This window comes from Leptonotus elevatus, chromosome 10 (assembly GCF_054856555.1).
Source record: "Leptonotus elevatus isolate MCC_2025b chromosome 10, RoL_Lele_1.0, whole genome shotgun sequence".
NCBI classification, from domain to species: Eukaryota; Metazoa; Chordata; class Actinopteri; order Syngnathiformes; family Syngnathidae; genus Leptonotus; species Leptonotus elevatus.
In genome coordinates, this window is record NC_141248.1 from 2,976,356 (window position 1) to 2,989,729 (window position 13,374).

At 36.2% G+C, this 13,374-nt stretch overlaps 1 protein-coding gene across 7 annotated transcripts in view; it reads left to right on the forward strand.

Annotated features, from left to right (window-relative positions):
* The window catches only part of cadpsa (Ca2+-dependent activator protein for secretion a), a 176,823-nt gene that overhangs the window by 144,659 nt on the left and 18,790 nt on the right, over positions 1-13,374 (forward strand). For all 7 annotated transcript variants that reach the window (XM_086086186.1, XM_086086187.1, XM_086086190.1 and 4 more), the window contains one exon: positions 2,325-2,432. In XM_086086186.1, coding sequence (XP_085942312.1) covers positions 2,325-2,432 — 108 coding nt within the window. The remainder of the gene's footprint in view (positions 1-2,324; positions 2,433-13,374) is intronic.

Genomic DNA, 13,374 nt, shown 5'->3' on the forward strand with positions numbered 1-13,374 from the left:
TTGTGTTTCCTTTTTCAAATGCATGTGGCCTGACACTGACAGCCTTGCGTAGTATACATTGTGGCCTCATGTTGTACAACACACCCCAATTCTGCTGTCAGAGTGGCAGTGCACATTTGGTAGTGTGTGTGTGTGCTTGAGCTGTATTTGCTGCCAACACTTCGGCCGTTGCAACATGACAAATTTCAAATTAAAGCCTTGTCAGTAAATGTGAAGAGGCACTGCTTATGCTGGCAGGGGTCGCGATTCCCACTCCAGCATGCTAATTGTCTTCTTAGTATACAAATCTACAGTTTGACTGTTAAAAAAAAGGACACACATTTACACATGCAATATCACAACACATCATTGAAAATGTGCTAATGGGCTTTAGAAATTGTCATTTGGGTTGGATTTTATTTATTTATGTATTTATGTATTTGTTGTCCTCTTGGATGATTGAAATTAAAACATAATAATAATAATAAAAAAGAAGCAAATTTACACTAAAAGATTTAAAAGGCAAACTATGTGTTTGAAAAGGTGTTAAGTTGACGTTTACGCTCCTGCAATGTCTGTAGTGAATATTTTAAGATATCAGAATGGCAGGTCTCCTCACAATCTGCTCTCCCTGGTAGAGCAAATACGAGTTGTTAAGTGGCTCATTTCGCTTTGCACATGGCTAGACTGTAAGAGTTGTTTAGCAGCCAATCTACACACCCTGACAGGAACTGACTGCAGAACATGAGTGCAGAAGCATTGCAAACATTATTTATGCAGCTTATATGACATACTGTAATTTGAAATGTTTTGAACTACCAACTACAACACCAACACGTGCACTATATTGAATGAATATGAATGGATAGTTTATTTCAGCTCCATATATAACAAAGGAAAGAAAACACAAACCAGACCAGGCTATTTCAAAATAAACCACCCACTGGTTAAACAAATCAATTAACAAAAAAAAAGAAGAAGAAAAAAAGGAATCGGCTGAAGCACTGGACTTATTATTGCCTATCCAGTCCCATGAATCACATACAATTACAATAAATAAAAAAATAATAAATACTACACATTTTATCAATAACACTCTTATCAGATATTATTTTACTTTTTTTCTTCAGCCCCAAAAGAGAAGTACACAGCTTCAATGCATGATCAAATCCATTCCACAATTTTACACCCAAAAATGAAACATCTGTTGCAGGGGATTGTCCACCACCACATGTCCGCTACACTACTGACCGTTTGCTTAATTTTTACTTATTTTGATTGAAATGATGGTTGAGTTAATTCTTACCAAAGTTCTTCACAAAGTAACAACTGTTAAAGCGATAACATAAATGCCAAATATACAACACCCGTCGAAAATTGTTTTGCTAACACCTGTCCGCTAGTAGAACCCCAATTAAGTACTGCCTGGCCACCTTCTCATGGCTCAGGTAAGCAAACAAAAACACATTGTCCCCTAGTGTTTGGAAGTAAAAACAAATGGGGCTTCTACATCTGTATTTTATGATGGTCCTCATCTTACAAACAACAACAAACAAAAATAAAACTCTTAAATTATAGTGTCCTTCTCTTAATTTAAAGAAATTCTGAATACAAACAGGTGTTATTTTTTACTGCACAATAAAGTATTTCCTGTGTTTTCAAATACACAATTTCCATACATTTTAAAATACCAGTTCCTATTAATAATTGATTAGTTGATTCTCTGTAGTCAAACGTATTCATTAATTAAAAAAAAAAAATCTGTACAGTAATTTAATAATTGGGTCTATATATATTTTTATAAACATTTCCCCAAACTTCAGCACAATATGTCATAGGTAACACAAGAGAAAATACAATATATGATGATCTTTTTTGCTTAGGAAATCCTTTACTTTTTGAAGAACAGCCACTGACTACGCTCATTTACGTTTAGCGTATTCTATACGCGGCTTCTACAGTTTATGATCAATGATCAATCCCAAAAATGTTGTTTCAGTAACCTGTTCTATTTCAGTACCTTTTAAATTAACTTTTATATCACAGTTGAGCTGCATACAAACAAACATTGCAAATTTTTATATATTTGAAACAGTGCAAATATCATTTAAATAAATTATAAATAACTTAGATCCCAATACCAAATCCTGTCAATACCACTTTTCTCGTAAGAATTTCTGCAAGTTGCAGTGTGCCTGTGGGCATTTTTGTTATGTTTATGCTTATATTTTTGTTTCTAAATAGTAGCTCGATAATTCAATTAATGATTATATAGTATTACGTAACAATTTGTACTTTAAATGAAAATTATTTTGACCTCCTCTTGTTCATATGTCTTCTTTCAGAAGCCAGGAATGGATGTGGCTGATGGTTATGTGACCTTTGTTCGACATTCCCAGGACATGCTGCGCGAGAAAGTTAATGAGGAAGTGTACATTGAAAGATTGTTTGATGTAAGTAAACAATTCTCCATTCGCTACTTAACTCCTTTGTATCAATCTTCTGCCCAAATTGCATCCAGTCATCCAGTGGTTTTGTGAAGCTGTTCTAACAGTTGTTGAGAAAAAAAAAGAAGTAAACACTCATGCTTTAATCAACTTGCAACTCAGCCGCATGACACTGTTTGTTTTAAATACATAAGCTGGTTTCAAGTAACACCAAAACAGCATACAGTGACTACAAATGAAGGTTGCCCCCCCCCCCCCCCCCACCGCCTAAATGCATTTAAATAATCCCTGCAGCTGGATGAGTTGTAGCTCTCTGTGCCTAATCTGAGGGCCTTTTTACTGATCTTTGTCCCATTTAGGGGGCACTTTTATCATTGTGTTTGTTTGCAGGTGTAGGCTGGTATAAATAAAGTATGCTGTCAGCACACATCAGTCAGATAATTGAAAAATAGTGGTACACAAATGTCTAAGATGAAAAAAAAATGTTTTCAATTGAAATGAAGAGGAGTGACAAAACTTTTGCCATTCTATCCCCTTAAAAGATTTCCATCTTTGCTTTGAGTGTCTTTGCATCTGTACAAATTTTACAGCAACTTTGTTTGGCATTATATCGTGTTTTATCTCTGACAGTTATCGTTGGCATGATGAGCTGTATAGACTTAAGACTCACTACAATTGTGTCCCTCTCTTCACTGCACACTACAGTTGAAGACACAAGGAACATGAATCAGAATCTAGCTAGCAGAAACCCTGATGCTATTTCATGAGCGTGTATACTGTACGTTTGTGTGAGAAGAGGGGTGGGGGAATTAATCTCGGAGTCGAATCATTCTTTGATATCCTATTAAACAGGATCACACAAACATGTTTACTTCAGCAAAGATTCTAAGTCACAATTGACTCATTGCTAAACTTGACAGGTTTTGAATAAGTCAACAGTGTGTTTTTGTCTTCTTGGATATTTTGGAACTTGCGTTATCCAGAGCTCAGACAGAGCTGTTTTCAGCTAATCCAAATCATCATGAAAACAAATCTAGCAGCTTCTATTGATTAACCCTTTGATCTTCTTGTAATGTTTGCCCGTACGATGTTTAAATAAGGAACGCAATATTAAAAAATAAAATCATATTTTGTGAACTTAAAACTGCATAATTGACCTCTGATTAGCTGCAGATTTTTTATAATCACTTGAAATGTACAATGGCGTATTAGGGTGACGTATAAATATTTAGTTTTTTTTCAAAGGTGGGGATAATATTCAGAGAAAATACTTGCAAATTTGCCACTTTATTAAATCGCAGATTTGCGACTTTATAATGTGGAAAATTTGCGAGAAAGAACTCATAAACTTACGACAAATAAACGTAGCGTACTGTTTATAAAATGAAAAGGCAGGATGGAGACGGATTCATTCTTAATTTAAACTTTACTCGTCATACACGGCAGCTAGAGCGACAATACTTCCTGATCCGCTATCAGCTGACTAACACTAACCATTCCGAAGCTAGCATACTTAAGGTAAATGCAAGTGTATGGCGGAGAACAGCAGATTCGGCACATCAATTTAGCTACTTGTACAAAAAAACGTGTATTTCTCGTAAGTTTCTGAGTTGTTTTTTTCTCTCGCAAATTTGCCACTTTATAAACTCGCAAATTTGGCACCTTATAAAGTCGCAAATTTACGAGTTTTTTTCTCAGAATATTGCCCCCATCCTCTAAAAAAAATATATATATATTTATACGTGGTAATATGCCGTTGTAGAAATGAAACCTAAATTTGCAAAGACAAAAAGCAGATTATGACCTTCAACCTCTGCGTAGAATTTGGTATCATACTGACCTTTAGATATTCAGTATACTGTAAGTTACTTTATTTGTGTGTACTCACGGATCAGTATAAATAAGTTGTGAAACAAACACCGGTTTAAACCAGAATTGTTTTTGTTTTTTTTTATTTAAAAGATGTGAGTTCATTGAATCGAACCAAATTGTTCCATTTTGAAATACCACGAGATACGTATTGAATCGTGTTTTATTGGAGAGATGCAGCTTATTAGTCTTGCTCTGCAAGCCAAATTCTCGCAATGTTTGTGAGTTCACAAACTCCCGAGAATACATCTTGTACCAAAACTGCTGATATTCACTGATCCGTACACTTTTTGTACGAACCAATCACAAAGCGGTATTGAGTTTGGGGGTGGGATATGCGGTCGTGATGAAACCAGGAAGTGCCAACGCCATGCGAAATAAACAAACCTAACATGGATGCTGCAATTAACACTGTTCTCACAGATTACTCACCGTTTCCTTTTAGATAGACGTATACAAGATGCCGTATCGTCCAATCAGCTCAAAGTATTGTACAGAATGTCCCGCCTTTCCCAAGCAAATCACCGTGGAGCAGTCCCAGATTGATATTGTGGAGAACTCCATTGAGTGAGTCAGGTACTATTGCCAGGTTAATATCTTATAATGAAATGGCAAATTTAGAGCACTGACAAATTCATTCAAATGTATGTAAAATGACAACAAAAAAGTAATGGCGTCCCGAGCTGTATGATATTGAATCGTCAAAGAGATGTGCAACATAAATATTTATTAAGAATGATACATTTATACTATAAATGTATCAATGTATATTTAACAACTCTCAAAGCACACACACATCACATACTCATACTCTAAACCATGGGTGTCAAACTTCGGTCCTCGAGGGCCGAAGTACTGCAGGTTTTGGAGGTTTCCCTCTTCCAACACAAGCTGATTCCAATCAGCAGGATCGTTATCAGGCTTATGCAGAGCTTGCTGATGAGCGGATCTTATATCAGCTGTGTTGGAGAAGGGAAACATCCAAAACCTGCAGGACTCGGGCCCTCGAGGACCAGAGTTTGACACCTATGCTCTAAACAATGAGTCCCCGGCTGTGGCTACCTGGCTGGCTAGTGTGGCGGCTAAACAGCAGACGCTCCTCTAGAAGTCCCTCATCTCCATGGCGGCGAATGAGTAGTAATTTATAGGGTAAGGCATGCTAAACTATTGGTAAATGTAGTCACAAAACATTGGGATAAATAACTGATGTACAGTACAGCACAATTTTACAGGGACAGTGTGTAATATTTAGCGCCATCTAGTGATTAACAAATAAGTCATTACTAATAAGTCATTCAGCTTAAAAACCCAGTATTAATTCATATAAAGTATGCAAAACAGGTATGTTCTATCACATCAACGTACTTTTTTTTCTCTTTTATATAATTGAAGGTCTAGTAATTGCTAAGGATATCACATAGGTTGCGCCACTGGAGGCTGACATGTTTCTTTCTGCTATATATAAGGAGAAGAACTTCACAAACGTAGTTAGCCTGTGGTGGTGGTTGCAGCTCGGGTCGGACCATGAATGGGTCGACTGCCGCTTTCCTTCCACAGTTAGGGCCTGCAGGTGGTCGTCGCTGAGTCCCGTGATGCACTGTTGTGCATGTCCTTAAAAATGTTTGCATTCTATTAGTTCACCACTAGATGTCACTAAATATTCCTCACTGTACCTTTAAAGTACAAGGATTTTTCTTTTAAGGACGATTGGTGTCGAAGAAAATATGCAGTCATTCGGGCTGTCAAAGTTAAAGCGTTAACTAATTAATTAATCACGAAAAATTATTGCATTAATAATGTATTAACGCAGATTAATCACACTATTAATTTTGTGGGCAGATGATCCTTTAGCTTGACCGCGGATTGTTACGTAAAAGGTAGCACAGGTTGTGTTTGAGTAATAAACATAACTACATACTTTAAAGTATAGCATTTAATAAATGTTTGTGTATGACATTCAGAATATTTGTTCATGTCAAACTATTGGGGTCATTTTTTTTCAAATTTAAATTACGCAAGTAATTAAGTAATTAAGTCATTAGAAAAAGAGAAAGATGAGCGTGTGCAGTGGATCAAAAAACGTTGCAGACGTCCTCATACCATTAAATGTAGGAAGAATTAATACATAACAGGTGCTCTTCAAATTTAGAGGGGAAAAAATTTAGATAAAAAAGCCTTTTTACTTAAGCGATTGTCATTAATCAAAATTCTAAAATGTGATTAATCTGATTAAAACATTTAATCGTTTGACAGTTCTAGCAGTAATACACAGCATAATAGTCTGTAAACTGGAAAATAATATGATGGCCTATACGTCAGCCATGAAGAGGGACCTTTCAGATTAAAAGTATCGTACCATTTCGTATATTACATACAGGATCAGCAATGTTATTTGTTTACACAATAGTGCTGCATTTTGTTTTGTTTTTTAGACCTGTGCAACACATGTTCTCAAAATTAAATCATTATTTACTATTTTTAAATCAATTCTGGTTCTTGTATTTTTTGTAATGATGGACAAGTGAAGCTTCATGAAGCACTTGTGATATTTTTTGAGTCCTCTAGATGGCATGCTCAGTTTAAAGATGCAGTAGACATTTTAGCAATTTGCATTGTTCTAGTCTTTATCTTTAAACCACGAACACCATCTAGAGTAAAAAAAAAAAGTGCTTTTCATGAAGCATTTTCATTCATTTTCATTTTCTCATTGCTAATTTCTTGTAATGGGTCAATCTGTAAATTAAACTTTCACTACATTAATGTAGCAATCAATTCGGTTTGAGACATTGTATTGAATAAATCAAAACTGAAATAAAAACAGGTAAGATGTAAATATTTTTTCACAGGAAACTAAAGACTATTTAAAGAAAGAAAACCTAGCATTCGAGCAGGGGTGTGCAGACTTTTTATATCCACTGAATGTAAATGTATTATGCAATTTGCAAGTATTTTGTTTAGCTTTATGTACGCAGAAAACGACCACTAACAAAAATCTCTGTTACTTTGAAGCATGTTATTCTGTATTTAGGGAGTCCACAATACTAATGCGTCTTATCAGCCGACTCCGATGTGCATTTTTATGCTAGCGACTCTTGGGATGGAGCAGTGGCCAGATGTATATGTTTGCATCTCCCGTATCTGTCTGTGGCATTTGGTTGAAGGGAGGCCTTCAGGTGCAATCCGTCTCCTATCCTCTTCCTGGCTGTTGGATGTGACAGAGGTGTCCGCTGCTGCTTGTTGCTGATTTTTGACCCAGTGCTTTGCCCGGTATCTGTTCTTCCTTCACGAGAGGTTTTCTGTCAGAATTAGTCTCAGAACGACTTCTCTTTGTTGTCATGCTGTATTAGTTCTGCCTGCGGCATCACAAAGGCCGATGAAGGTGTCTGTGGCTGCTCTGTTGTGCTTTTCTTGTCACTCTATTCTTCTTTTTATTAGAGTCTCTTTAACCCACTAACTAAAACAAAGCTTCCTGAGTCTTAAAATGTCAATTACTTTGAGTTGTTGTTTTTCAATCAGAGGAATTAATCAAGCTTACTGGCATAGACCAAGAAAGTAAAGACAAAACACTTTGTTTGCTTTTTCGCAATACCGAAAACACATCATGTTTTTGCGATCTGGCATGCTTTTTTATTATTATTATTATTATTTTTCCTGTCATCTGACAAGATTATGGCTTTAAAAGTATTTTGAATAGGCCTTTGTTTAGACTAGGATTAGACTACAACTCTTTTCAACTAAACAATTCCTTTCTGAATAATTATAAAAGGATCCCATTTCAAATCATATCAACACAACATGTCAGAAACAACCAAATGTGTAACATCTAGCACCATCTCTAATCTGAAGATGAACATCACATACCATTTTAGTTTTTCTTAGGCCAACTGTAGCATGTTTAAAATAAGGCAATGCAGTTTTCCTCCTGAAAAGATAAGATTGTATTTCATTTTAATTGAGATTACGCCATGCATTCGACCTTGTAATGCCAGTAAGAAGATTATTTAACTATGGCCTCTTAATTTCAGAATATGTGTCAGCACTCATAATTGCATGTATGCAGTGACAGGAGAAGGGCCCATATGTGGCCTAATACTGGTCAGGTTAAATAACCAAAGATGTCTTAAGAAATTAAACATAATCTGAGATTAACTCTGTTAACAAGTGCTAACATATATTGTATTATGTTGTATTGGAGTAAAACATGTGTAACTGATAGTTGGCCCATTTCTCTACATAAATAATCTACTACTGTGCTAAAATAAGATTTGCAGGGTTCCCCCATTTTTATTTTTATTTTACTCTTACCAAACAGCAATCCAATCATCAGAGTTTTGTTATTACAATGCTCTGGTGAAAATCCACTGAAAGGCAGGTGTGGCATGATGATTACATTTGAATGGTTAATCCTGTGCAGAAATACAGCTTTCGAGATTTTACTCTTCATTGTAGGACGACACTGATACGTGTTTGGCAAAAACTGCAGCGCAAAACAAAAATGTTAAATTCACTGAAAACCCAATTTTCATATTGAGTCCACGTTAACGAATTGCACCTTTGTTCAGTCATTTTTTGACATGTTCAAATTAATACTACCACAGGCAGGCAAATGACCATTTATTGAATTTCCTTTAAAAGCAACCCATGCGTGCATATTTTAATAACGCCATGTGGAATTGATGAAGACAAAAATTGAATCCCATAAAAAGTGGTATTTACATTCTAGAAATGTAAAATATGACTTCATGACTGTGGAAATGGATGAATATATATTTTATGATTTGTACATTTTAAGGTATGTCTATAAAAGGAGCGTAGAAGTTGTTGGAAAAAGAAACATTGGAGGCCAACGTTTTGGGGTTATATATATTTACTCTAGGGGAGTCAGGCGATAATTTTTTTTTTTAATTGCAATTAATCGCATTACTTTAATAGTTAATTCATAAATAATAAAAACATTTACATCTGTTTTAAATGTATGGGTTAGGGTTCGGTAACAATATTTACAATAAATAACAATATTTTCAAGTTTTCATACTCTTGTTAACATAAAAATGGGAAAAAAAATGAATTTAAATATGGCTGCATCTTTTAGTCATTGATACAGTAATTCCATAATAATTCATAAAATTTAGTTAAAATTAAAAAGATGTTTTGTACTGTAAAGAACGAGTGTTATATTGATTTGTGTTGAGGTTTTTCTGCATAATTGCATTTGCAAGATGGTGACAGCTCAGTGCATTTTTCTTTAAATATTCAAAGCTATCTAATCTTTGGGCGCACTCTCAGTATTTGGCCATTGTTCCGTGCCCAAGCATGCTTGCTGCTAAAGTCCGGTAGCATGAGCGCAATCGATCCGCACCTGAGTATGGTTCGGATCCCCAGTTTGGCACGATTGGGAGAGGTGAGCCAGAGAACGGTACGCTTGGCCGCACATGCAAAGAGATTGCAGCAGCAAATAACTCATGTAGGTCTGATGATGAAGTGCAGTCCCCCATGATGTCTTCTTCTTGCGTGAATCAACGTGACAACGTATATTTCGGAGGCAACTGGGCCCGGGCACGGTTTGGTTTGGTTAGAGTAATATGAGTGCGGGCCGGAGGGGGCTTCAGTACAATACGAAATAAATAGCCCTAGTGTGAGTGCACCCTTTAACATGAAGTAACTTGTGAAATTCTGCACATTTTTAAAATTGTAAAATACAACTTGAACCCAGTCTCCACAAATATATGCATTATTATTCAATTTATTACTGCTAGATTTTGGCGTTGCGACTGGAATTCCCCCAGTACATGCTTTCCAAATAAGGGACGGTCATTAATTGTGTGTTAAAAAAATGTGTGGCATTAAAGGAACTTTAAATTAACTCAAAATTAACACACTAATTTTGACACCTCTAATTTACTCTATCAAGTCAATTATAGTTATTAATAAAGTTCAAAGATGGTCACTTCCATTAATTGGCAATTCTCGTCTTTGTGGCAAGTGCACAATGACACGAAGCCTCGGCTAAATACTTAGCACGAACTGAATTACGTCCGTTGATCTGGGTGAGTACATACGGTCCCTCTCATTCCGTGTATTTTTGAGAGCCTTACCGTCATAAAGCATTTGCTGAATATGCAGAAGCACGCGCCGATAGATGGGCATCATCATCGATGTGAACTAGCGATTAACGGAAGTGCCCAGCTCTGGTAAAGTTTATTCATTTAGCGACAATTCACAAAACACATTTTCTCAAGGCATTTAAGATCTGGAGTAGACCCTAGAACCACGTTCCTCACGCATTACAGAAAACTGAGGAAACAATGTGCATAACAGTAATGATATTAACATTAATAACACTATAGCAATTAGCAGTAATGATGAAGGTACATTACAGCTAATAGAATTACAGCTATTAAAATAATTATATTGTTGCTGTTGTTTTGAAGCACAAGCACCTACTAATTGGGGGAAAAAAAGAAAGAACATGTAAGCAAAATATACTACATACTGTAAATATTAGACTTTACACTGATCTGATTGGCTGGATCAGGATATATTAATATGCCCGATCGATCAATGATGTCATTCATTGGCTCCATGAAATAAGACATTACATGTTTAGCAGTATTTTTTAAGAATGTTTGGGTTTTTTGCCATGTGTCAATTACACGTGGGATTTGTTATTTAATTGGCCGGGCCAGTCGACTGTAGAGTAGAAGTTGTTTGAATGAGATTTTTTTTTATATGGTGTAGAAAGCAGTAAATAAGTTCAGTCCATTTCCCATTTAAATTAGACTTAATTGGATATAGTCATAAAAGTTGCATAAATAAATAAAATTCCCCACCTTCTGATTGAATCGTCGATCGGTCATAGTTTTTTTCCCCTCACTCGTCGGTGATCGGCCAAAAAAATCCTAAATGTGTAAAGCCTAGTAAATATGAATGAGAGGACAGCACAACATAATTACTCTAACTGTTATTTTGGTTTAACTAGTTAAGTAATTTAGTAAAAAAATTATAATAATGCATAAGCCAATAAAGCTACAAATAAATCAAAATATATGCTTTCTTAGCTGAGCTTCCCATGGAAAAAGCATATGTGAAGTTTCTCAAAATTAACTACAAAATGTTCAACAGCTTTGGACCCTAAAAATGGAGAAATAAAAATATTGTGTATTTACATTTTTTATTCTAACCTGGCCCACTAACAAACAAGTGCAGTGAATGTGCCCTGTATGTTTATGTGTTGAAATAATAGAGGAAAATGAATTTTGGTCCTTTAGCCCCCTCCCTTCCTTGGTTTAGTTCTTGAAAGAGTGGCTGAAGGGGCCCAGATTAAAACAGATGTGCTTAGATGATACTGGAGAGGGGATTTAAGAGAAGACAGCAAGGGATCATTGATTAAAAAAGCCATGTCTTTAACTTGAGACAAATCCAGACCAGCACTGATATGCCACATTTTCCTGCCACATGCCATTCACACCCAGCAGAGCCAAGTAACATGGCAGCCAGGTTCGGAGTAAAAGGGGAAATGGGGTTACGGAAAAGGAGGATTGAGCTGGCGCTGTACAACTTGAGCGTCTTAAAACCAACCCCCCTTTCTCCAAGCCTCCCTCATGGTTTGACTTGCAGATACAGGGATTACACAGGTCAATTATATACTTAATCTGCTTTTGCCCGGAGGGGATTAGGAGAACGGCTCATTGATTGATTTGAAGTATTTCCGTTGACCTTGGATGGTTATCAGCTTCACAAGCGTGGCGAAATTGCACTTCTGTGTGACCAACTTTAAACCGCTTTTTAATCGCAGCTGCTCCTCCCGTCTCGCTTGGCTCACCAACTGCTGAATGGCTGTGGCGGAGTGGGGTGAGGGCAGGGGTCAGATTGAACTACAGATTGAAGGATTTGAGATTGTTGTCGTCGCCACCACTGTACTTTGCTCGCAGCGGGTGATGGGTGGCTGATGTTTGTGTGTGGCAAGCGGGTGAGGGGGAGTGGTTAACTTGTCGTGGGGGGAAAGGAATTCCAACAAACAAGTGGGCGATGAAGCTGCTGTCATACCACTTGACGGTCCGGGGTGTTTCACCTCCTAGATCAGGTCACGAACAGCCACACCAAGTGAACAATTTAATCAATGTTGAGCTCAAGAAACATGCAAACTTAACTCCCTCAGCACTCAAAAACACCATATTGAGATGTGTACTTTTGTACATTTACACATTTTTACACAATTTGTATTAGGGATAGACCGATTATCAGCCAGGCCGATTATCGGTGCCGATATTTGGCATTTTGACAAATATCTGCATCTGCCTTTTTAACGAATCTGAAGCTGGTGTTTCACTGAGCGGTGATTGCTTGCGTAGTAAATTTTGGGTTTTCATCAGGATTTATAAGATGTCGCAAAGACATTTTGAACATATTCAAACAAATTTTCACTGTCTGCAAAGATCTTTTGAAACCTTTTACGAAAAGCCCAAATAAGCTACATTCACATGCATTTGTCGCTCAGTGAGATTTAAATGTATGCTTTATAAAAAATATTCTGACACTGGGAACTGCATTTTTTATAAAAAAAAAAAAAAAAAGAAAAGAAAAAAAAGTTTACATGAAATTATGTAGAATTTTGGAAAACTATATTTACAGTAGAAAACTTAAGGGAACTATTTACTTGCTTAGTTTTTAATTTAGTTTAACACATGCTGACGACCTGGAAGCTCCCCTGCAATTTTTGTTATAATTTTTAAACAAAGCTATCAATTCTTTAAATGTTTCAAATTAAAAGTTGTTGGGTTTTTTTAGGTGAATAATTTTCATTTTACTGTAAATTAATATCAGCTTGAAATATTGGTTATCGGCCTCCTTAACTACTAACAATCTGCATTGGTATCTGCCTGGAAAAAAACATATCAGTCTATCACTAATTTGTATTCATGTGCCTTTGGAAAAATGCATTTCATAATATTTTTAAATGCGTTAATGTATTTTGTCATAAATGCGTTTTTATGTGCTAAAATGTTCTGGAAATCTTAGAAGATTCATTGTGTAGTTTGTCACTTTTTTACTCATAACTGCCACCTCTGGCCTTAAGCAT